Source organism: Mchenga conophoros, linkage group LG3, assembly GCF_057382185.1.
Source record: "Mchenga conophoros isolate Kocher_MC1m ecotype Shallow Benthic linkage group LG3, M_conophoros_male_GT1.1, whole genome shotgun sequence".
Classification (NCBI taxonomy): Eukaryota; Metazoa; Chordata; class Actinopteri; order Cichliformes; family Cichlidae; genus Mchenga; species Mchenga conophoros.
In genome coordinates, this window is record NC_140528.1 from 64,649,015 (window position 1) to 64,674,264 (window position 25,250).

Below are 25,250 nucleotides of genomic sequence, written 5' to 3' on the forward strand. Positions count from 1 at the left end.
ACTGGATCATTCTTATGTGAACAGTTCCCAATAAGCCCACTGTGACCCTGCAGCCACCCTGGACTCAGATATACAGCGGTGAGACAGTCACTGTCAGATGTGAGATTCAGGGAGGTGAAGGAGCTCAGTGGACGTATGAATGGAGACGAGGCCAGGTAAACACAGGTCATACATCCAATGAATACAGAATCATCAGAGCTACTGAGTCTGACAGTGGAGGATACAGCTGCCGGGGCAGAAGGGACTATATGTTAACAGAGTGGAGTGATATCATCACACTGACTGTATCATGTAAGTTGGAGATCTGTTTTATCAACATTAGTAAGAATCTGTTGTTCTTGCAGCTTTGTAGCTGTTTCATTTGTGCTGCTCAGTAACATATTTTGAAAAGCAGCTTTTTATTCACAGTGAAGAGAACAAAACATATCAGAGTAACTTCTCTGCTGTGCAGCTCTAATACATGAAGTGCAGAACAAATGCTGAACCTGTTTCAGCTGCTCCACCACATCCACTAAGAACAACAGTTACATCCAATATTTTCTCTTCTGTATTTGTGTTATTTTTATTTTTATTACTCCCTGTTGCACCAACATATGATGCAGTTCCTTCAGATGTTTTTAGCATGTTGTCTATTGTTGAAATGATCTTAGAGGTTTCAGGTTTTAGTTAAAGAGTCTGGTCTCATGACAAACACACACTGGGTCTTTTTCACTTAATGAACCTCGCCTCTGTCAGTGCACCCCAGGGTGGCTGTGGGTACAATGTAGCTTGCCATCACCAGTGTTTGAATGTGTGTGTAGATGGGTGGATGACTGAATGTGTAAAGCGCTTTGGGGTCCTTAGGGTCTAGTAAAGCGCTATACAAATACAGGCCATTTCATTTAATGAATATAGAAATAATCATCTCACAGACAAAACATTATGTGCAGCTACTGTCAGTGCCATTGATATTGACTGGTGATAACTGGTGAGTTCAAACTTGAACTTACCACAAAGCACTACATCTGATGGTAATTGTACCTTTTGTCATTCATGTGTTTTTATTGTACTTTCTTGAACATTAACAGTCTCAATCAGGCCTGTTGTGACTCTGTATCCAAACTGGTCTGAGATATACAGAGGAGAGACGATCACTGTCAGATGTGAGATCCATGGAGGAGACACTGAGTGGAATTATGAGTGGGAAGCAAACAGCATCAGAAAACCTCCAAATCAAAATGAATACAGGATTAGATCTGCTTCATCATCCAACAGTGGAAACTATCGCTGTAAGGGCAGAATGAAAAGTTCACAGCATGAAACAACAGAGTGGAGTGATTCAGTCACACTGACAGTTTCTGACAGTAAGTCATATTTGCTTTAAGCTGTTTGAACACTTTGTAAAATGTGTTTCTGTTCATATAGACTGAGATTATTATTCTTTGTATAAACTGAGCTCACTGTTCAGAGACTGTACTACATGTTCACTGAGAGAAAATCTTTGTTGAACAGATGAACCCTGTCCTGTCCTCACTGTGTCTCCATCATGGCTGAGTCCTGGAGCCTCAGTAACTCTGAACTGTGAGGTTGAACATCCGTCTGCAGGATGGAGCTTCTACTGGTATAAAGCTGTTCCTGATCTATCAGAGAAATCCTCCAGTTATGAGCTGCTACCTGATGGCAGTGGGACTGCACAGGACTCCTACATCATTCATGGACAGACACACACAGCAGGATATGTGTGCAGAGCTGGAAGAGGAGACCCAGAGTATCACACTGATCACAGTCAACCAAAGTTTGTCTGGTCTGCAGGTCAGTTTGTTTCTCTCTAATAAATTATGTCATCACTTTAATTCACCATTATTTTTCTTGCAGCGGCATGCTGACATTGAAATCTGATGTCCAATTACAATTAAATTGCATTAAATGATTTTATTTAAGTTTCCTCATAAGCATTAAATTGAATCTCATCCTTTCTCACTACATTCAAGTAAACTGAGCTTCAGTCAGACACTTCTGTTGTTATTCAAATTCCTCCTTGTTTGTTTCTCACCGAGTTAAACAAGGAGGAATTTTGTCTCCGGCTCTTTTTAATCTTCATGTTTATGATTAGAAAGTCTGTAAAGCTGGCAGCACTCCTGTGAAGCACATTATGTACACAGATGATCTCGTGGTCTTTAGTCCTCATGTTGTTGTGCTTTTGCTGTGAAAAATGATATCAGACATGATGCCCATAAAAGTGCTGTCATGATTTGTAGAAGCAAAGACAACAAACATTTAAGATCTGCTGATGTTAAACTGTCTGATAATGATCTGACTGTTTGTAGTAAGGTCACAAATGTCAGACATCTTATTACATCACTGATGGTGAAGATATTTGCTTGTGCAACAACAAACATGCACGCTGTGGACAAACTGTAGGAAAGCAGGTTTATAGAAACTTCTAATGTAGCTTCTAATGATGCTGTGAGATTATTACTGAGAGACCCAGATGGTTCAGTGAAATCTTTCCAGCTGCAGGAGTCACAACATTTAAATCTGTATTAACAAATTTTATTCATAGATTTATTTGCAGTTATGTTGGGTTTAGCAAGAACTATTTTTTTCACTGTGATCTTTTGAATCCTAACATCTGTGAGCTTTGTCTCTTCACTGCATGTTGTTTCCAGATGTTCATGCAGCGTCTCTCACAGTGAGTCCTGACAGAGTGCAACACTTCACCTCTGACTCTGTCTCACTGACCTGTGAGGGAAACTTCACTGAGTGGAGAGTGAGGAAGTTCTCTGAGGACGGCCGACTCTCTGACTGTAGGAGAATGACTGGATCCACATGTGACATCAACACATCAAAGTCAGATACTGGAGTGTACTGGTGTGAGTCTGGATCAGGAGAGTTCAGCAGTGCAGTCAACATCACTGTACAGAGTATGTTATTATACATTTACTTCTTGGATCTGAATGATTTAGACGTCACATGAACATTTGTCTCAGCTTTGCTCTATGTGAAGTAATTCTATGTGGCAACACAAACAAAAATGAGAATTTCAGATGATTTTAGGCTCCAAAGCTTCAAACAATATTCTTGGTTTTTGTTCTCTAATTAAATGAGTATTTTATATTTTCTCCATCAGAATGAAACTCTAAAAAGCTCAACATCTCTGTCATCACATTAGATAAACTTTTATTGTCTCCATTCAGAGTAACTTAGGGAAACACATCATGCAAAAAACAAACAAAAATGCAAACACTCACCCACAATTTCACCCATAATGATTCAGCAATTGTACTGATAATAATTTGACTCCTGCAGGGAAGACTAAACACTGAAATGTTGTCACTTGTTCAAACTTCTCTCCAGTCATTGAAACCAGGCTGAGATCTCCAATAGATCTTTCATCAAAGATCGTTATAAATATGACGATTATTTTTCTTTATATTTAACACAAAGGTGTGTTTCTTATACCACTGCACAATCCCTTCTGATTTCCACAATTTTTAAAATAAAATGTGAAAAGAACAGGAGATCTCACACAGCCCTGTGAGACTCTTGTTCTTATAAATTGTATGTGTGAACGAGCAGAACTGACTTTAACTTCCTGTTGTTTTTTTAATGAAAATAGCCAAACAACCATCTGATTATATAGGGATCCACTTTCATGTTATTTAACAGTGTATAAGTGTTTGTGGTATTAAACGCTGATCTTAGATCATAAATAACAATCGTGCATAAGCTGAGGGGTTTTCTAAATGCTTTAAAATCAAGTGAGTTAAAGTAATTATATTCAAATTGTACTTTCCATTCAGTGCTCAACCATAATGCATTCAAAGGATTTCATTACTACTGATGTTACTGCTGCACGTCTGTGATCATTATTATGCTGATTGCAGCCTTTTTCTATATAGTGAGGATGAAGCTGATATCAACAGGACTCCAAGCTGGAGTCAGCTCATCAGCAAATGTAACAGCATCAGGCCCACAGGCCTTCTTGGTACTTAAGTTTTTTAATGCAGTTATTTTTATTTCATTCTATTCACAACCCTTAGATCAGTTACTAAGTGAGTCTCTGTTAGATCACATTATGAGCTTGCAAAATAAAAGGATCAGCCGTTCAACTTCATTTACTACATGCATTTCTTTCTTACCTGGATTCAAGTCGATCATCTGTTTCACAGAGTCGCTTCTGTGAAAATCTCCCTGAAGCTTGCATGTCAGCTTTTCCTAAAAGTGTGCATCAGCTGGTCTGACTGAAACAATTGTGTGTGATTGTTTCACAGATGATGTTTCTATCCTGGTGAGTCCTGTTCATCCTGTGACTGAGGGAGCTTCTGTTAGTCTGAGCTGCAGTTTGAGAACACAAAAAATACTTTCCAATGTGTTTTTCTATCACAATGACAAACTTATTCAAAATGATCCCCGAGGGGAGCTGAAGATCTCTGCAGTGTCAAAGTCTGATGAAGGTTTCTACAAGTGTCAGTACTCAGGAAGAGAGTCAGCACAGAGCTGGATGTCAGTTAAAGGTGAGCAGGATCAAAACATTTGATGGATTTTAATGATTTTCATGCTTGAGAAGAAACATTAGATTGTCTGTTTAATGCTTGAAGTCACCTGGATCTATTTTGTGAGAACTGAAATATGCAGTATAATAATAAGTATTATACTTTATTATTACTTATTGTTTGTTACAGTAACTGTGTCAGGAGCTGACAGCTCTTCATCTCCTGTGTGGTTGATGGTTGGACTGGTTTGTGGAGTCTCTCTCATTATTATTCTCCTGCTCTTGTTGTATCGCTGCAGACAGTCCAAGTGTAAGAGCCTCTTCTTTTCATGCTGTATTAGAGAGTTTATTTACTACATACACTTTAATTATTCACACATATACATGTATTCTGATCTCATGACACAAAATATCAGTGGAACAATTCATACATGACAAACATGTGTAATAACATTTGTCTCTTTCACAGATTCCTGTTTCACCAGGTTGGTAAAATACTTTTTATTATTATTTTAAACAAACATCAGTTACTTTTGAGTTTATTGTGTTTATTTCCTGTTTCAGGTCGATCCAGTCTGAGAGTCACAGTCCGGGCTCCTCCACAAATCATGGAGTCAACCAGAATGAAACTCATGAGTACGACTCTCTTCAACATGGTCAGCATTGAAAAACAGTCTTTATTATCATTATTAATATTGACTTTTATTAAGCCTCCATTAACACAAACATTTGTCAGGTTCAGTTTGTGTTCAGCAGTTTTTTAAAGAACATTTAAAGATCTTACAGTCCTGGTTTTGACTCACACAGAGTTTCTGTGTTTGCTCTGATCTTTAGTGTAACTAATAAAATGATTAATGTGAGCCTGGCTTGTTTTTTTCTTTAGGTACTGCTGACGTCTATGAATCAGTCACACAAGTGACAAACAGAAATGGTACAGTATATGTGCTGGAAAGCACAGAGCAGTTAGAGATGAAACTTGTATTTGATTTAATGAAACTAATTCAATGTTTTTACAATCCTGTAAATAAAATTATGAACATTTCAGGAGCAGATGAATATGAAAACGTCGCCTCCTCTCTTATTGAGTTTAAAGATCTTAGAAGAAAGAGTGAGTACATAAAACGCGTGCAGTTTAAAAATAAAACAAACATCCTTTAAAAACATGTTTTTTTTTCATTTGTGGATGAATTTGATCACCTCACAGGCCAACACGACACACCAGAGGAGAGTGCTGTTTACTACAATGAAGATGGGATGCAGGTACAGTCACAACAGTCCCATGCAGTGTTTGTTTTGTTAGATCTCCACCTCACAGAAACACATAATGTACAGAGACACTGGATACAAAGTCTGAGCTTCCTGGATGCTTTTATCACCTGCTGGCTGACTAACAGCTACTTTGTAACCAGTTTTACACATAAAGCTTTTTCTCCAGCTCCACACTCAGCTCTGTATCACCTGCTCTGAAAAGAAGAAAACACATTTCATTTCATTTTCACATGTTTTGCACAAAAAGAAATCTTTACAATACAGAACACACAACAAATGATACCATGTGTATATCAGAGACCACATGTTTAAATCAATGAAAGTAAATCAGGATGATTTCCTCCTCCACACAGGTACAGAGGTGTGTCTGAGGGTCGCACCTCCTAAACAGTCAATAAGGTACAGTTAACGTTACACTCTCTGTAAAGACTCAAACACACAGAACAGAACTTCACTTTACATCGAGGGCAGGCAATGTTTTTATAATAAACTTTATTGTTCTCCAACAGGAAGCCACAGATGGGACAGGCACGAGGTGCAGCCAGTGACCCCATTAAACTGATGTTTTACTGTCCTTATTTTCCTCGAGTTATTGGTTCTGTTATTAGTTACCTAACACAACCTAATGTGAGTCTTTTGACTGAAAGTAGCCAACTGACCTGGTGGAGTCATGCTCTGTACTGACAGAATATGGCGATACATGTGTTTTTATAGCTTTAAGCAGTTATTTCTTAAATCCAGCTTCACAGTCAGAGTTACATCTGTGTCAGTTTTTGAGAGCTGGGCTCCATGATGTAAATTAGCCTTTTTTTACATGTAGTGTTTCATGTCCACTTTAATGCTGAACACCTGATGTGACATTTTCACACAACAATACTTCTGCTCAGTATTGATTTTTCTTTTGCATGTTTGCCATCCTCCATCTTCCACTTTTACTGATTTGGTTCATGTAACATTTCTGATGGTTTCATGTTCATCAAAATATTTTAATCTGCAGTTCCAAGTCTTAGAGATTACACTCACTTTACATTCACAGACTTGAAGTTGTTGCTGTTCTTGGGAGACATTTCTCTTTTGTTCTGGTATCAAACTGCCTCGTGTTTGCTGAGTTTCAAGCTCTTTCTGTTCACCTGTCAAACTATTGCTCATGTTTCCAGAGCAGCTTTTCTTCTGCTCAGATTAAAAATTTACAGTCATTTCTGTTTTGTCGATTTGCCAAATTGTTGCTCAGTTGTTGACAATCACTTGTTTTCTGTTCTGTTGCCAAACTGTCTGTCAGTTTCATATAGACATTAATTTGCTCTTGTTCAGTTGCCAAGTTGCTGCTCAGTTGCTTTGAGTCAAAGTTCATCTCAGTTCACAGGTTGCATTGCAGTTAAAAAAAAAAAATTCTCTTCTGTTGAGTTTCCAAACTGTCTTTCAGAATAATTTATTCTCAGTTTTCTGCTCAAACTTTGTCTCAGACATCTGATTTTCTCCTCTTCTGTTCAGATTCAATCATCTTCTGCTCAGTTGTCTAAAGTCAAGACTGTGTCAGGGTTCCTGGGTGGTTCACCTGGTGTTTTCAGTTCATGTTCAGTTTATGTTCCACATTCATGTTTCCCGCTTCACCGTGCCAGCCCTCTGTCTCAGTGTCATTAGCTCTACTTCCTGTTTCATTATGTTCAGCTGTGTTCTCACCGGTCCCTAATCATCATCATTAGCCAGTGTACTTAAGTCCTCAGTTTCATCCTGGTCTTTGTCGTGTCATTGATGTTAATGTTGTCTACTCTGCACGCGTGTTCAGTTAAGCCAGTCATTTCAGTTCAGCCAGTCATCTTATGTTCGGCTCATCTGCTCGTCATAATAAACACCAGCCTTCACCTACCTGTGAGTCCAGCGTTTGGGTCCTCCTTTCCTCGCATCCACACTCGACACCCCTGACAGAATGACACGACCCTGCGTTGTGGACTCAGCGGACTCTGACCTCTTCGAGCGGCAGCAGGCAGCGCTCTTTCACTGGACGGAGGTGCTTTTCTACTCACCTGGAGCACTCAAAGCACTAATGGGCTTCATGTGCACATTAGTGCTCAACAAATTGTTTAAAATCCAAAGAGGAGAAAGTAGAAAGAACATGTGACAAAATGAACATGGCTACTTACAAACACAGTGACTGTCCTCAGACAGCGCACACAACTGTCAAGTAATTCAGTTCAATTCAGTTTAGCTGTCTGTTGCTGTAATTTGGTTCTATATAAATAAAAGTTGACAATTTTTATTATAAGGTGCAAAATCATAACCACAGTCGCCTCCAGGGGCTTTATACTGTAAGGACTGTACAACAATACAGAGAAACACTCCAAATCAGACGACTATGAGTGAGCAGTTGGTGACAGTGAGAATGAAAAACTATTTTTTAACAGGAAGAAACTTTTGACAGAACCAGGCTCAGAGAGGGGCGGTCATCTACCACCTGCTGGGTAACACTGTGGAAAAGAGCCAGAAATGAATAATAACTGAGCAGCTTGACCTCACAGATCATTCGGTTGCTTTTGAAGACGATGACTTACTGTAAGTGTGATTCTGGGTCAGGAGTCTGCTGTGGCACAGAGACCCTCTGAAGCAGGGTGGGCAATTCATTTTCCTGAGGGTCCACATGAGAAACTGGGCCTGTTGTGGAGGGCCGCATCAATAAACTGAACTCAATCCTGCTGAGTACTAATTTGATCTCTGTATAAACTGGTACTGGTAAGAGTGGACGTTACAATTAGGCAACGAAAATGTGAAACAGACAGAGTTAGAAAAAAAGCCCCTCACAGCTTTTTGTTATTACACTGATTGTTTATCTTGTTTTGTCTCTGCAATAATTCAGTTTAATAAAGTGTTTTGAAATGAACTGAGTCACTGGTGAATTTTGAAGAGCTTTTTCTGTGTCTGTGACTCTTTTACTGCTTTTTTACTTGGCAGCACTTTTTTATGCGGCTCTGCCATCATGTGTCAGAATACAGAGAGAACAGTCAAAGTCAACAACTTAAACACTTTTAGAGCTGCTGAGCACCAAAGCTTGTTTTTGATCTGTTTACGCTCTGAAGCTGTCTCACTGAAGACTATGCAAAAGGAAAATATTGTTTATGTTTTGATAAATTAAAACTTTTTAAACCCTAAAAAACTGTTTTTACTTAATTTAAGTCTACAAAATTGTACAGTGATATTTTTATTCAACAAGTAAGATCATGCAGTGATAATATGAGATCAAACTACAAACATGGCATTACAGAATGACATCTTTGTTCTTCTAAGCAGCCACGTTGCCTACATGTGTGTCAAAGGCTGTTGTTGGTATATAAATATAGTCGCGATCCTGGGTTTGCACCCAGCGTTTTGGGTTTGGACTTTATAGTTTTGGGTTATTTAATATTCAGAGGTCATGATTCTGCCCTGTCTAGTTGTTATCCCTCTGTTTATGTTTTTAGGTCGTCTTAGTTTTCTTACCTAGTTTGTGTGTGTGTGTGTGTGTGTGTGTGTGTCACGAAACATACTTGATCATGAGAGTGAGAAACAGCAACAATGCACCCCAGCAGTTTGATCCAGGAGACCAAACAATCACGTGTCCACTCCAGCAGAAAGGCCGGTAGGTTGGAAGCAAACGGCTGTGAAACTGGACAGTCTTCTAGCCTTCGTTCAAGTCCGCACTTAATTCTGCATTTTTCCGGTCGCTAGCACTGCAGCACGAAAACTTTGAAAAGGACTCAGAAATGTCGCTCAGTTTTTTGTACTTTTTTAATTCTCTAGGAGCTTAAAAACTTTATCGTCGTCGCCGGCATGTTTTGTACCTTAGGCTCGTCAGAGACAGTGATATCCAGGTAAAATAATTGTCTTTAATCTACATGCATTTAGGAATTACTTAGCATTTTTCATAATTCCAGTGACTGAATGATTGCCGGTCATTCGTACACATTCACTTTATTATATAAAATATGTAAACTAAATCTCTTTGAAACTTATAGAAGAACATTTTCTATTTCCATTTATTTTCTGTTATTCATTTGATCCTGTAACTTATTTATGTGCATAGATGGGCTGTAAAAATGACAAAGCTGAAAACAGGATTATTTCTGAGTTCACAGAAAAGCTTAGTGTCAGAGTTATATTGTTGGTTTGTCATTTATGCTTGGAACCATATAATCATATATGCTTTGAGGTATATAATCGATTACATATTGATAGATTGTCTCATCCTTAGTAGTCTGCAAAGGCTCTGTGTGCGTTCCACAGTGCTCTGGCATACACACACATCCTAAGGTCATGAGAGAGGTCGTACCTTCTCTTTCTGATTTATATTATAGGAGGACATCTACTCTGCATCTGTTGAGTATAAGTATATACTTACTTACTATACTTATATATATACTTATATAAGTATAAGTGCCTTTTATTTAGGTGGTCAGCTGGGCTCCTAGCACCAGCTTTGGGTCATATTTTGACCCACATACACACACATACACACATCCATGTACACACAACCTCCCCCACGCACGCACACACACACACACACACACACACACACACACACACACACACACACACACACACACACACACGCGCATACTTACACGTACACAGATGGTATTATTTGAGCACATGCATGCCTGTGTGAGATGTCATATGTTAATGAATCTATGCATATTCATGTAACCACAATAAAGAGCAGTGCTACGGGGGAGCTGACTGAGAGGGACTGGGGCTCCAGGAACAGCGCTCGTCTCGATCATCTTCCTCGTGCACAAGATCACACAAAGAGTTCTGCCTGGTGCTTCATGCTTTTGCTAGCTGCAGTATAATTGCCGTTTGTGCCAACATAAAACCTAACAGTTAGTTACACAAATGAAGTGTATAAATTTTAAGTCTTTTCACAGCCTATTAGTATATTTGACTTAAGCTTGATAATCACAATAATGCTTTGATGTCATAAAATAAATAAAATCATACCTTTCTACTAAAACTGTTTGTTGTTCTCCACCTTTTCCTTAACCAGAGCAGACCCTTGTACTGCAGGATTAACCTGAGTGTCCCAGTCGTGGACCGTATTTTAAACCAGGAGGATCCCAGGCTTTATTTTTGTTGATGTATTATAAATATTCTTGTTTTATTGTTATTGTTTGTCCATCCATCCATCCATCCATGTTTTTCCGCTTATCCGGGGCCGGGTTGCGGGGGCAGCAGCCCAAGCAGAGAAGCCCAGACCTCCCTCTCCCCAGCCACCTCCTCCAGCTTATCCGGGGGAACACCAAGGCGTTCCCAGGCCAGCCGAGAGATATAATCTCTCCAGCGTGTCCTGGGTCTGCCCCAGCGCCTCCTCCCAGTGGGACATGCCCGGAAAACCTCGCCCAGGAGGCATCCTTGTCAGATGCCCGAACCACCTCAACTGGCTCCTTTCGATGTGGAGCAGCAGCGGCTCTACTCAGAGCCCCTCCCAAATGGATGAACTTCTCACCCTATCTCTAAGGGAGAGGCCAGCCACCCTTCAGTTATCCCATTTCTTCTAGCCTGCATGCGGGTGACTTTCCCATGCAGGCCCATCTTCTCCAGAATTGTCCTGATCACACACAAAAAATAAGAGAAGAGAGAAAAACATGGCAAGTATGTTAATCCCTAAAGTTTTCACAGCAGAACACAAGAGGAATACCGTCTGGACATCACCGGTTCTGCACAGTGTGAGGGTTAATAAAACCGTACTCATATGAATATGATGTGCAAATTGATTTATTCTTGTACCTCCATGCCACAGTGGCCGAATTCTTCACCCCAGTGAAGAGGTGATCGTTTTCTCCTCTCATTTTAAGAAATTAAGCCATTTGGTCTTTGTTCCCTAAAACATATCAAACTGAAATCCTGAAATCCAAAATGAATCCTGGGATATGGTGGGCCACGAACGATACAGCCAACACATCCTTCAAATCTGGGGAAATGAAGGAGGCATTTGCCGCCGCATTTGGAGGACTCTTCAAATTTGGACAGCCTTCGTCGCGTCACTGTGACGTAATTGCCTACAAATGCAGCCATCGACGAATGCTACCCCTGAATTTGGACACAGCCTGTGTCTCAATGTGCGTTTTGCACACTTCCTGTTTTACTTTCATAGTCACTTGTGCTTTGTGCATCATGTTCAGTTTAAATTGTGTCCAGCTGTGCTTCCTTAGCTCCTCTTAGCTACGATTCCCTCCTGTGGTTTGTTCCCTTGTTTGTTCTTGTGTGTATTTATGCCTGCATCTCTCTCTGTCCTGCATCGCGGTCTCCCTCATCGTCCGGCTGTGTGTTCTGCCTGCCGTTTAGTTTCAAATAATTTTTTTTGTAGTTTTGCATTTTTTTTTGTATTCCAGCAATACAGCTGGGTTTAAGTTAACCTTTTCTAAGAGTCTGCATTTTGGGTCAAATCCTCATTCCTTCCCTCTTCACACCGCCAATAGAATAGCCCTTTATTCTCATCGTACATGTACAATGTAATTAAGGATACTCTATACTCTGCCACATTTTATTTTTAATCTATTGAAAGGCCTCATTTTTATCTGTGCCATGCAGGAAAGAGGAAATGCAGCATGTTTCAGACAGCAGTATTTTGTGTAGCTGATATTTTGTTTTACGTCAGCATATATAAGGAAGGAGCTTTCTAATCAAGTGCTTTCTTGTCCTTTTTGACTTTAATGAGGAGCTTGTTTTACTAAATTAACATGCAGTAAGATTTGAAACTGCAGTGACTGAGACCACAATTATTTGCACAAAGTATTTACTGGTGTTTTAAACTCGGACCTTTAGATCAGACCATGACAGGAAGGATCACTTTTTAAAGAGACGTGGCTGATGGAAAATATTGTGTTAACATTTTTGAAACCGCAAGTTTGCAAATAGCTGCAAGTCTATCTGCACCATCTCTGCACTTAAACAAACATCAATGACCTCATGTATGTGTGTGTGTGTGTGTGTGTGTGTGTGTGTGTGTGTGTGAGATAAAACATACGTGATCATGAGGGTGCAAAACCACAACAGAGAGTCAAATGGTGGGACTCCCCACCATTTGACCTTAGAACTGAAGAAGCTTCTCGGATGAGAGGTGAAACGTCTTCAAGCAACTTAAAGAAGTCCAGACGCTTTTCTTTGCAAGCTCCTTTGACTACGATGACCTGGATGACTGAGAACCTTCACAGACACACAACAGAGAAAACAGAGAAAGATCCAGGAGACCCAAAAACAAACACGTGTCCACACCAGCAGAAGCAACAAGGAGCCAAAAAGAAAGATCACCTAAAAACCAACCGGCAGCTGATCCTGTCAGAGGTTGGCCATCCCAGTACGAGCTGAGGACAGAGCCCCAGGGCTCTGGGCACATGCACATAAATGCACAAAGACACACACCTGCATCAACCCACCGTTCTAAAATCCTTCACCCTGTGTCAGTATTTCTGTGAAGTATGAATGAAAGTTTGCACGCAGCTGCAGGCTTATCTGCACTTAAAAACCCTCAGTGATCTCATGTTTTTCTCCATCAGCCCACAGAATGAATCTCAATGTCTCCTGAAAACACTTTGGCTCTGTGCTATGTGATTATGTCTTATTCTTGCTATCAAACCTCAGGATGTGTAAAGAGGAACTGGAAGTTTGGTCATGACCAAATTGAAATATTTAACACAATGAAGCAACATGGGGTTTGTTTCAGTGCTTTGTGTATTTACTCAATATGCATTCAAGTTTAGAGTTACTATGGCAACATGAGTAAAAATATAAAAATAAATGATTTAAGGAATAATTACTAAAATGCCTTTAGATACACAATAAAAACCTCCTGACATCTCTCCTCTGTTTTTGACCTTCTGCAAATGATTTTTAGTTTTTAATAAATAATTACAATCCACAGTAAAACTGAAAATAATGAATAAGTGTTGATAATGTTTAAGAGTTTATTCACTCGTATTGTAGGTACACCATAATATCATCTGACATATCAGTCTACACATAGCTAAACAGACTGAACTTCTGTTGAATCATACAGGATGTTATTCTCATTTATGTTGTAAGTTGAAACTTTTGTGACATTGATAGAGACCATATGGATGTTTTTGTGATGACCCAGAGTCTCTGTGTTCCAGTGATCAGTTATCTGTAACTCAGTTTTCTTCATTTGTTACTATTGAGGCCTGAAATGATCAGCTTCAGTAAGCTTTAGTAAAGGTCACCTCGTCTGCATGTGACTCTGGAGAGAATTACATAGTCTTTGTTGGTAACATGTAACATTCACTTTGATGTGCCAATAGAAGATACATTTATTTGTTGTCTTTGTTAATTTAATTTGTGAAACATACAGGTCTTTAGTTTCAGTTCAACCACACAGTGAGTCATTTACTCTGTTTGGGTGTCAGCCAATCATAGAATTTAACCACAAGGTGAAAAGATTCACAGATCTGAGGTCAAAGGTCATTTTTATTATAGCACTGCATGATGATGTTTCAGCTAAGAGTCAGATAAAATCTCTAGATGTTTTTATGCAGCATGAAAGAAGAATTTCCACATAATTCCTCCGATAAAGAATCAAAATATAAAAAAATCATTAAAAAGCCTTTATCATGATGCAAGTAACATTGCAGCATGATAATGATCCAGGGGATGCTGTCAGAGTAAAAAAAGACCTGGTAAGATATGACTTAAAGCGATGGAAAACATGTCACAAAACTGCTGCGGTCAAAGCTACAGGAGCTGTTTGAGCTTTGTGTCCAAAAGGGAAGGAAGCATAGAGACACCAATCAGAAGAAGAACCTGTAGAAAAACTCTGTCACACCCAAACAAAACACAACTTCTCTTTTTTTCTGCAAAGTAAAACTGTTTGTGATTATCTGAGGATCAGAGTGCAGCAGGCTGGATGTGACGATGGGGCTCTCTTTGCTCTGCATGATGGGCTTTTTCTGTAAGTACACGTCTGACATTGTTTGAAAGCCACCATTAATTAAGATGTTTCTGATCTCTGAGAATTAGTGAGTCACTGCTTAGAGCTTGTTTAGCAAACAGGAGAAATTTGGTGATTATTGTTCATCCCTAAATTTACAATAATCAATAATCAGAGTAAAGCCTTTAAAAAAAACTTTACTCTGAGGTATAATATCTGATGAGTTTTTATTCATTATTTTAGTGCTCAGTACAGTCATCTGTGGAAACGCTGAAGGTAAGAAACACTGTTTTTACTCCAGTTCATATATGTAGCTGTTATCTCCTACAATGCTCGAAATCAGGGGTGTCAAACCTACGGTCCACGGGCCACATTCGGCCCTCGATACAATTATTTCCGGCCTGCGAGCCAGTTATTAATGGACCCTCGGTATGTGGGAGCTGAATCTTCAGCCCTGCTACGAATCCGTGCTTTGATGGGCGCACCATGTGACCAATCGCATGCAAAGACAGGCTGGGATCATACCATTATGTGAAAGAAAGAAGGGGGGCAGACGTTCTGAAGACAGCAAGTTTAGTGGTACAGGCCAAACCATTTCAACAACTACCAAACAGGTAAAACAGCAAATGATTAAAGTGCAGGTAAACAGAAATGTTTCTATTTTTCAGCATCTACTATAGAAATATAGTATAGATATAATAATGATGAGCTGCCAGAAGTTTCTTTCTATTTTTACACATTTGTTTCTTACAATTTAAGTCAAAGGGTGGTGCCGACAGGTTTCTCTCTTTCTCACAGCAGCTTTTTCGTCATCACGTAGAAAAACAGTTAAATACTGTAAATCTGTTCCTGTCCTTGTGTCTCTGCTATTGCCTCCCTGTTTGTTTATCACTGTTGTTGTCAAGTCCGTGTGTCTCAGGTGTAGGTCTCAGTCTTTCCTGTTTTACTTTGACAGTGTCCCATCCTGTGTTCAGTTTTGCTTCCTGTATTGTGTCATTATGTTTATTTCCCCTCAGCTGTCTTCTCCGTGTGTTTCCTCATCACCATCTTGTATATTTATGGAATCAGTTGTCAGTCGGTTTTATATGGCGTTATTTTTGTGCCACTATTCTGACCGATCAAAAAAAAAGATTGAGCGCACGTAAAAAAAACTTGTGTTGCATTTTGAGGAGAAATTTATTTTGAGTGAAGAAAAACTAAATTTGAGTGAACAAAATTCATTGCTACGTGCAAAAAATGTATCTCAGTGTTTGCTATTATCCACACACACACAACAGCAGCCCCTCTCGCTCAGTTTTTGCACTTGCGCTCGCTCGCAATGTGTTGCTCACGCTCTCAACATTTCTGCCCGTGCGCGCTCAACTCTTTCTGTACACCGTTATATTTGTGCCACAAAACCAGCCAATCACAGACTTGGATGCAAAAAAAATCTGATTGGCTGTTCTGGTCTCCAATCAGCTCGAAATGACGAAATGCAATATCCCAGAATCCATTTTGTCCAAAACTTAAACGAGGCAGTGTCGGAGGAACACAGAGTGTTTAAAATGATCATATTAAGAGTGTGCTGCCTTCATACAGACTAATTCTCTTTTCATGGATGTTTATCTGAACAGTTTACAGTACAGATTTACAAGAAGATGATGATTTGTGTGAGTAGTGCAGTGTATCTCACTGATATTGGCATGTGTGCTGCTTACCTCAGTGTACGCTTTTGTATTAACTCTTGGAGTTCTCAAAATCCTTGTACAAAGCTACATGGATAAAAATGAAAGGAAATACCAGATACTCCGGCTTCCTCCCACAGTCTAAAGACATGCACTTAGTGGGGTTAAGTGAATTGATTATTTTAAATATGTGGGAGTGTGAATGTTTGTCTGTGTCTCTGTCTTAGCCCTGCAACAGACTGGCGACTTGTCCAGGGTGTACCCTGCCTCTCGCTCTATGATAGCTGGGATAGTCTATAGCCTCCTGCGACCCTGATAAGGATAAGCGGAAGAGAATGGACAAGAGTTTAAAGTGGGATTCAGCGTGTGGAAAACCCTAAAATCAGTTTTTAATGGCTCAGGCTATTTTCTATTGAGAGCTCCAGTAGATTTTCTTAATGTATGAGCTGTGATCAGCTGACTTGCTGCTCTTTACAGATTTATCCACCTGAATTCAGTCTGATGTAAGCAGACGTTTCATGAGTTGTCCTCGTTTCTACACTCACAGTACACTGTTTATACTGACTTTATATTGGACTGTCACTGTGCACCAGTCACACACTGGTCTTTCCTTTAAATCCATCACAGTACAGAAAACTAACCTGTTTATCCTGCACTAATCTGTAGAGGATTTTCATGCAGCCTTAAATAACACAGTGATTCTACCTCAGTTTGTTTTGCAGCATACTTCACACCAGAGGTGTGGACTTGAGTCACATGACTTGGACTCGAGTCAGACTCGAGTCATTAATTTTATGACTTTAGACTTGACTTGAAAAAATGTTCTAAGACTTGTGACTTGACTTGGACTTTTACACCAATGACTTGGGACTTGAATTGGACTTGAACCGGTTTACTTGAAAAGACTTGATATTTTACCCCAAATATAAAATTTAACATGCATATTATATAGAGATTGAAAATGTGACGTCATTCACGGGTAGAACCGCAAAGGATTCTGGGAACTCGTGGCAAGAGGTACTAGCGCACGCAGGCTTTCAATTAAAATCAGTCACACAGCGATAAAAAGAAACACAAAAATGTCAAGAAGCCGTTGTATTATTAACTGCAATAGCCGGTCGCATGACAGCCACGGGAAGCCGACGGGTAAAGAGATCGGTTGTTATCGGATTACGTCGTTGAAGATAAATTGTTCGAGCCATGTTTCCGAAGTAACAAAGAGGCGACTGGATTGCAGCCATTCAAAGATCAAATATAACGTCCCAGAACACTCCAGCTCACAGGTTAGTCTGCTCCAAGCATTTACACAAAGGTCAGTGTTTTTTAGTAGTTAATACGTCATTTTCATAACATAATTAGTGATATAGGTTACAAGCAAGTCTGGCGCTGAACAGAAATTGTCGCGCTATGCTCCTTTATTTATTGTGCATAAATAGTGAATTGTCCTGACACAATATTGCGTTTCGCTTCTGTTATTATGGTACACTGACAAAAACATATACTTTTATTCACAGGATAAAACAGGTTTTTTGTATCACTAATTGCCCAGTACGATTACAGCATACAGTATTATTGTCACTGCTACATTTCTGTGATGGGTACCAGAAATTATTTCCACTACTAATTAATTACCGTTGAGCTCAAAGGTTATATTAATAAACGGTTAACGAATGTGTATTTATGAAGACGATTTGTGAGACTGGTAAACTTATGATACGTACGATGGTCTTTCGTTCTACACGGTGCATTTCAAGGTCCTGTACCCATCCGTCGGTAAACTGTACCTGGGCTTGTTGCAGTGACCTGAAGTTACTAAACTTCATGAGTGTATGCACTCACTCCAAGAACCGTATGATTATAAATATGCATATAAATATGCTAAGATGAGATAGCTGACTTCATCTAACTAGCAAATGTTTTCCAGGCTACGTTGGTGATACAGTTTTTTTTAATGTGTATGATATTTTTGTCATGTGATTTTAAAGCCGGTCCTACAACCGCATCCAAGAATAACATGCAGCTTATCTCAGAACCGTCGGTGAAAATTATTCTTGGAGCTAGGTTTAATTGAGCTGAATTTTAAAGAGGTGCAATTTCACAATTTGTGTATATTTTCTAAGTTCACTATTTTGTCATGTGTTGAGAAAAACACAGATTTAAAATTACATGGTCTAATATTTACATTTAACATATAACTGCAACATTATTTTTTCGTTTTTTTTTTTTTAAAGACTCGAAAGGACTTGAAATTCAAAGTTTCAGACTTGTGACTTGACTCGGACTTTTACACCAGTGACTTGAGACTCGACTCTGACTTGCCTGACATTACTTGAGACTTGACTTGAGACTTGAGGATAAAGACTTGAGACTTACTTGAGACTTGCAAAACAATGACTTGGTCCCACCTCTGCTTCACACTATGAAAAACACAATGTCAACATAAATACTCAAGTAAAGTACAGATAGCTTACGTACAGTAACAAAGTATTTGTACTTCGTTACTTCCCACCTCTGGAAATAAGTAAATTGTGTGATATTTGACTATAAAACTGAGGTTGTTTATATGATATTGTGTGTTTATGCGTTGATGTTCAGTGTCACAGTTTAGATTTGTGCACACCTGGTTGTGTTCAGTCACTCTGCTGGTAGAGTCTAAATATCATTTAATCTGTTTGGTAAAAACTAAAATTTTTATTGTTGATTTGTAGTCAAATTTTTACCAGGACACAAAAATATAATTACAATTAACAAGAGCAATAAAACCAGGATAGATTTTTAATGATAATGATATATTTTTATTTGATCAGGTCCTCCTGAGCCCACCGTGACCCTCCAACCATCCACGACTCAGATATACAGAGGTGAGAAAGTCCCTGTCAGATATAAGATTCAGGGATACAAGTTAAACGCATCTCCTCACTTATTTTATTTGTATTGCACAATTCATCCAAAAACAGAACAAAATACTAACAAAAGTAGTGTAAAACAATAATAAATGATTGTCCTCATTTTAGGAGAGACTGGTCTGCTATGTTAGCCTTTCTCAAACTGCTCGTATGTTTACTCATAGCAGCAGTTTTCTGCGTTTATCTTTAAATCTCCAGCTCTGAATCCACCACTGGAGGTTTAACAGCATTGTTAGCAAACAACAGCTAACTGACAAGTAATGGATTATATGTTCATAAATGTATAAAACATTTAAAAAGTATAAAAACAACTTTTATTGTTGATTTTTTAAGTCAAATTATCAGTCTACTCATGCTATGTTTTATTTGATCAGCTCCTCCTAAGCCCACTGTGACCCTGCAGCCACCCTGGACTCAGATATACAGCGGTGAGACAGTCACTGTCAGATGTGAGATTCATGGAGGTGAAGGAGCTCAGTGGACGTATGAATGGAGACCAGCTGAGGTAAACACACCTCCAACATCCAATGAATACACAATCAGCAGCGCTGCTGAGTCTGACAGTGGAGAATACAGCTGCCGGGGCAGAAGAAACTCTTCCTGGACGGAGTGGAGTGACATCACCACATTGAAAGTAACAGGTAAGTTGGACATATTTCTCACATTTTAATTTATACTGCACAATGTTTCATCCAAAGACACAACAAAATACTGTCTTTCAATTATACTGTTTTTTAGATTCATATCATAAGTACTCACATTGAAACACTTGGAAGGAAAAAAGATTTCCACATGTGGATTTATTGCTGCAGTTCCATCAGTTCTTTTGTTTTTAGCATTTTTACATTAATTTCTCTTCAAGTTTGGCCTAAAAATACAATATAATTGTATCAGAGACTGATCTGCTATGTAAGCCTTTCTCACAACAGGTTTTACTTGGATTCTTTCCACTGATTGATGTTAATGAATACATTTATAAATGAATGAAAAACTAATGGTTTATAGCACTCTGACATGTTTCCTCAGTACGACACGCCCAAACACACACACAAGGGGAGAGCTTTTAGATCCTGTGCTCACTTTTTATCTCTGTTGTTCACACACACACACACACACACACACACACACACACACACACACACACACACACACACACTTCCCTCCATTCTGCTACACTCTGACTCTCAGTCTCAGTCTGACTCCCCTCCTCCAGACCCCAGCAGCTACTAAAATAAGGGAAAAGGTCATTAGTGCGGCTGGGATCAGCTGTTTCTGCCACCCACTCCTGACTCTGTCCCCTGAACCTGCAGCTGAGCCCCAAACCACACCCACCACAGGTGTTCACGAGTGTCAGAATACCTCAGAAGAACCTGTAATGTAGAACAGGTCCATATGTGGATCATTTGTTTACAGTTCAGTTCATGGAAAATCACTGAGAGTTACCTTGATCTGCTGCTGATGAAGTTTTTAGTAAACTTTGTTGAGCCCATGTGCTTGATGTTTTAAACTGTTTCCTGTCACATGTTTACATTCCTGATTATTAAAAAAAGTCTAGTGCTAAATCCACTGGTTCAGAAAAGTTTGGAGTTGGATTGTAAAATTACATGTGACCCTGGCATGTTGAGTTCTCTTAATGACTGTCTTTGTGAGGCTCAGACTGAATATCAGCCAATGTCCTCATATCACAAAAGAAATGCAGTCATGCATTTATGTCTGTTAGTAATAATTAATACAACAAAACTTTTTTATTGCTGATTTTCAACTCATATTGTCTACAGCATGCAAAATTATGATTACCATTAACAAGAGCAATAAAAACTGGGACAACTTTAATAATGATTTTATATTTAAGTTTGTTAATGATATTTTTTAACAGCTCCTCCTAAGCCCACTCTGACCCTGCAGCCATCCAAGACTCAGATACACAGCGGTGAGATACACAGCGGTGAGACAGTCACTGTCAGATGTGAGATTCAGGGAGGTGAAGGAGCTCAGTGGACGTATGAATGGAGACGAGGCCAGGTAAACATAGGTTCAGCATCCAGTGAATACAGAATCAGCAGCGCTGCTGAGTCTGACAGTGGAGGATACAGCTGTCGGGGCAAAAGAAACTCTTCCTGGACAGAGTGGAGTGACATCACCACATTGAAAGTAACAGGTAAGTTGGAAACATTTCACTCATTTTAATTCCCAAAACACAACAAAATACTTTAAACAGTACTGCAGGTTTTTTTTTTTTTAGTTTAGTATCCAAAGTCATGTAAAACAGTTTTTCCTTTATAAAAATATTCAGTCGTCATTCAGAGTCAAACATCCGGAAAAGAAAAAAAATGTGTTTGTAACATGAAAAAAATAAATGCAATTGTCATTGTCCCAGCTGCCTTGTGTCTGTGGCTGCAAACGCAGAGTTTCCATCACTGTTTCAAAACTGAATGTGAGCTAATGTCTTTCAGCTAAACTCAGGAGAAACTTTAAATGTTGCCATTGAATCTCCTGAACACATGCTGAACACACGCTGAACACACGCTGAACACATGCTGGACACACGCTGAACACATGCTGGACACACGCTGAACACATGCTGAACACACGCTGAACACATGCTGGACACACGCTGAACACATGCTGGACACACGCTGAACACACGCTGAACACATGCTGAACACATGCTGAACACACGCTGAACACATGCTGGACACACGCTGAACACACGCTGAACACATGCTGAACACACGCTGAACACATGCTGGACACACGCTGAACACATGCTGGACACACGCTGAACACACGCTGAACACATGCTGGACACACGCTGAACACACGCTGAACACATGCTGGACACACGCTGAACACATGCTGGACACACGCTGAACACATGCTGCCATCAGCTGCTTCTCTGCTGGAAAATCTCAAGACAATAACAAAAATATTTCTGGATTAATTGCAACATAAGTTATGAATCATTTTACAACATTTAAAGACAGGAAACCATTTTACATGCTTTGATTTTTCACACCTAGATCACTGAAACAGTCTCAGCAAACAATCAGATGAATGACTGCAGACCAACTCAAACACATCACATCACATCGAATCACATCACATGGGATTACACCTGTCCCACTGTTACACTGGCTCCCAGCATGTTTTCAAACTGATTTCAGGATTTAATTATTTGCTTTTAAGGTGCTTCATGGCCTGGAGTCTGACATGGAGTCAGTCACGTCCTTTTAATTCCTTTAAGTAATATTTTCATGAGATGAATTCTCCAGTTTTACTCAACATGTTAATGTTCTTTGAACTGTGTTTCTGTTTTCTACATTTGTCACTTTTGTTTGTTTATTCTTCTGCTCCTATAAAGAGTTGTGGAATTTTGAGTTTGAAAAGTCTTGTATAAAGTTGTCATTACTGTCACGTCCTGTCTTTGGGGACTAGTCTGTTCTTTTGTTTCTCTTTCTGACAGCAGGATTACTTGGAGAGATGGAAATAGAAAAATAGAAGAACTTCAGTTTTGTTGTGTCTACTTTAAGACTGTGAGATTAAGGATCGGTCTTGACAGAGTAACCTCTTCAAGAGCCTAACTAATCCTGGGATTTAAAAAAGTCTCTCCTCATCCTGTTTCTAGATTTAATCTAAAGTGTTTTCTTGTTTATCCACACTGATTTGCTTACACACCTCAAAGATCGCATCTTTGTGAAAGTAAATCAGACTTAAGACAACTCATTAAAAAAAATCAGTAACTTTTTGTAAATAATAAATTTATTTATAAAGAATATAAATAAAAGATAACTGTACAAAGTAAATACTTGTACGTTTTACTAAAAATGTTGTCTTACAGTTTGAAAGCTATAAATAGTTTTATTGTGACTTTGTTTTGATGTTGAGTCTTCAAACTGTTTGTCTGTGAATCAGCTGTTTTGCAGTGACTCTACTCTTATGTTATAAACAGCAGAGTTTTTATGTTTCTCTTCTCCTAACTGGATCATTCTTATGTAAACAGTTCCCAGTAAGCCCACTGTGACCCTGCAGCCACCCTGGACTCAGATATACAGCGGTGAGACAGTCACTGTCAGCTGTGAGATTCAGGGAGGTGAAGGAGCTCAGTGGACGTATGAATGGAGACGAGGCCAGTCAAACATACCTGAAACATCCAATGAATACAGAATCAGCAGACTTGCTGAGTCTTACAGTGTAGAATACAGCTGTCGGGGCACAAGGACCTATTTGTTAACAGAGTGGAGTGATACCATCACACTGACTGTATCATGTAAGTTGGAGATCTGTTTTATCAACATTAGTAAGAATCTGTTGTTCTTGCAGCTTTGTAGCTGTTTCATTTGTGCTGCTCAGTAACATATTTTGAAAAGCAGCTTTTTATTCACAGTGAAGAGAACAAAACATATCAGAGTAACTTCTCTGCTGTGCAGCTCTAATACATGAAGTGCAGAACAAATGCTGAACCTGTTTCAGCTGCTCCACCACATCCACTAAGAACAACAGTTACATCCAATATTTTCACTTCTGTATTTGTGTTATTTTTATTTTTATTACTCCCTGTTGCACCAACATATGATGCAGTTACTTCAGTTGTTTTTAGCATGTTGTCTATTGTTGAAATGATCTTAGAGGATTCAGGTTTTAGTTAAAGAGTCTGGTCTCATGACAAACACACACTGGATCTTTTTCACTTAATGAACCTCGCCTCTGTCAGTGCACCCCAGGGTGGCTGTGGGTACAATGTAGCTTGCCATTACCAGTGTGTGAATGTGTGTGTGGATGGGTGGGTGACTGGATGTGTAAAGCGCTTTGGGGTCCTTAGGGACTAGTAAAGCGCTATACAAATACAGGCCATTTCATGAACTCTGAACTGCAGACGACAATATGGCCTCATTTTATTGGATGCTGGTCTGTGCTGGTATGTTATTAATTTAGAGTAATTACATTTAATGAGTATAGAAATTACTCATAATCATCTCACAGACAAAACATTATGTGCAGCTACTTTCAGTACCTATTTATTAAGAGTTTTTTCTCTAATTGATCTTTCTGAGTTAGCTTCAGTAATTACTTCCTCCAAACCATCGATGTGTCTTTTAAAACCCATTCTGACACATCTGTGCACATCGACAGGAAATGTCAGCTTCCACAGCAAAAGAATATAAAACACACTTACTAGGTCTCATCTTAGCTATCAGAGGCTTCAACATCAGATTTAGTAAAGAACACAAGGACATATCATGCTAAGTACAATCAGATCATATTAACCTGGGTTACTTTCTCATTACAGATGAATTAACTAAGTCATGCTTCAAATTAATGAGAGTAAATGAACTATGCATTTATTAATTAATTTTAAATACACTGAAGTAAATTTAAAAAAAAAATTGCTGTGCAGATCAAAACAGTATTTCAGTATTTTGTGTCACACACTTTGTTATAGCTTCACCAATAATAGCTTCACCAATAAAGTTTTGTGATATTTGATCATTCACATGTTTCCATGTTTAAATTGTTCTGATTCAGTCATTTTTACTTTTATGTTCTTGTTCTAAACTGAACTGCAGCCAAACCAAAGGCTGAACTGAGAGCTGATAACACAGCTGTTCCAGTAGGGGGCAGTGTGACCCTGACCTGCTCTGTGAGCCCATCATCATCATCACCATCATCATCATCATCATCATCATCATCATCATCATCTGGATGGAAATACTACTGGTACAGAGATGGGAAATCTTCTGAACCTGTGACAAATGAACAAATCAGTGTCTCAGAGGGAGGACTCTACTGGTGCAGAGGAGGAAGAGGAGAACCAGTTTACTACACAGAGGACAGTCAGCCAGTTTGGATTGACACAACTGGTGAGTTCAAACTTGAACTTACCACAAAGCACTGCATCTGATGGTAATTGTACCTTTTGTCATTCACGTGTTTTTATTGTACTTTCTTGAACATTAACAGTGTCAAACAGGCCTGTTGTGACTCTGCATCCAAACTGGTCTGAGATATACAGAGGAGAGACGATCACT

General features: G+C 39.1%; 3 protein-coding genes across 3 annotated transcripts in view; all 3 read left to right on the forward strand.

Moving 5' to 3' along the window:
* LOC146580106 (uncharacterized) overlaps positions 1 to 25,250 on the forward strand; it is a 326,051-nt gene that overhangs the window by 96,856 nt on the left and 203,945 nt on the right. The window contains exons 12-13 of the mRNA XM_085268041.1: positions 1,492 to 1,791; positions 2,649 to 2,903. Coding sequence (XP_085124167.1) covers positions 1,492 to 1,791; positions 2,649 to 2,903 — 555 coding nt within the window. The remainder of the gene's footprint in view (positions 1 to 1,491; positions 1,792 to 2,648; positions 2,904 to 25,250) is intronic.
* Positions 4,694 to 7,764, forward strand: LOC146580110 (uncharacterized). Its single transcript, XM_085266707.1, has 7 exons — positions 4,694 to 4,784; positions 4,944 to 4,959; positions 5,039 to 5,130; positions 5,358 to 5,405; positions 5,520 to 5,582; positions 5,679 to 5,734; positions 6,253 to 7,764. Exons 1-7 carry the CDS (start codon positions 4,709 to 4,711, stop codon positions 6,289 to 6,291), a joined length of 390 nt encoding a protein of 129 aa, XP_085122833.1. The 5' UTR covers positions 4,694 to 4,708; the 3' UTR covers positions 6,292 to 7,764.
* Positions 14,638 to 25,203, forward strand: LOC146580111 (Fc receptor-like protein 5). The gene is made up of 9 exons (XM_085250614.1): positions 14,638 to 14,675; positions 14,898 to 14,930; positions 19,126 to 19,179; positions 19,599 to 19,865; positions 21,101 to 21,382; positions 23,225 to 23,491; positions 24,789 to 24,862; positions 24,996 to 25,082; positions 25,183 to 25,203. Exons 1-9 carry the CDS (start codon positions 14,639 to 14,641, stop codon positions 25,201 to 25,203), a joined length of 1,122 nt encoding a protein of 373 aa, XP_085106740.1. The 5' UTR covers position 14,638.

What these genes read in the sequence shown, in the direction of transcription:
- LOC146580111 (XM_085250614.1), top strand. Translation starts at nt 14,639, where the DNA reads ATGGGGCTCTCTTTGCTCTGCATGATGGGCTTTTTCT. An exon ending in CACCACATTGAAAGTAACAG is followed by an intron (nt 19,866 to 21,100) that starts GTAAGTTGGACA and finishes ATTTTTTAACAG; the next exon opens with CTCCTCCTAAGCCCACTCTG. An exon ending in GTGTGACCCTGACCTGCTCT is followed by an intron (nt 24,863 to 24,995) that starts GTGAGCCCATCA and finishes TCAGTGTCTCAG; the next exon opens with AGGGAGGACTCTACTGGTGC.
- LOC146580110 (XM_085266707.1), top strand. Translation starts at nt 4,709, where the DNA reads ATGGTTGGACTGGTTTGTGGAGTCTCTCTCATTATTATTCTCCTGCTC. An exon ending in GTACGACTCTCTTCAACATG is followed by an intron (nt 5,131 to 5,357) that starts GTCAGCATTGAA and finishes TTTTTTCTTTAG; the next exon opens with GTACTGCTGACGTCTATGAA. An exon ending in ACAATGAAGATGGGATGCAG is followed by an intron (nt 5,735 to 6,252) that starts GTACAGTCACAA and finishes GTTCTCCAACAG; the next exon opens with GAAGCCACAGATGGGACAGG.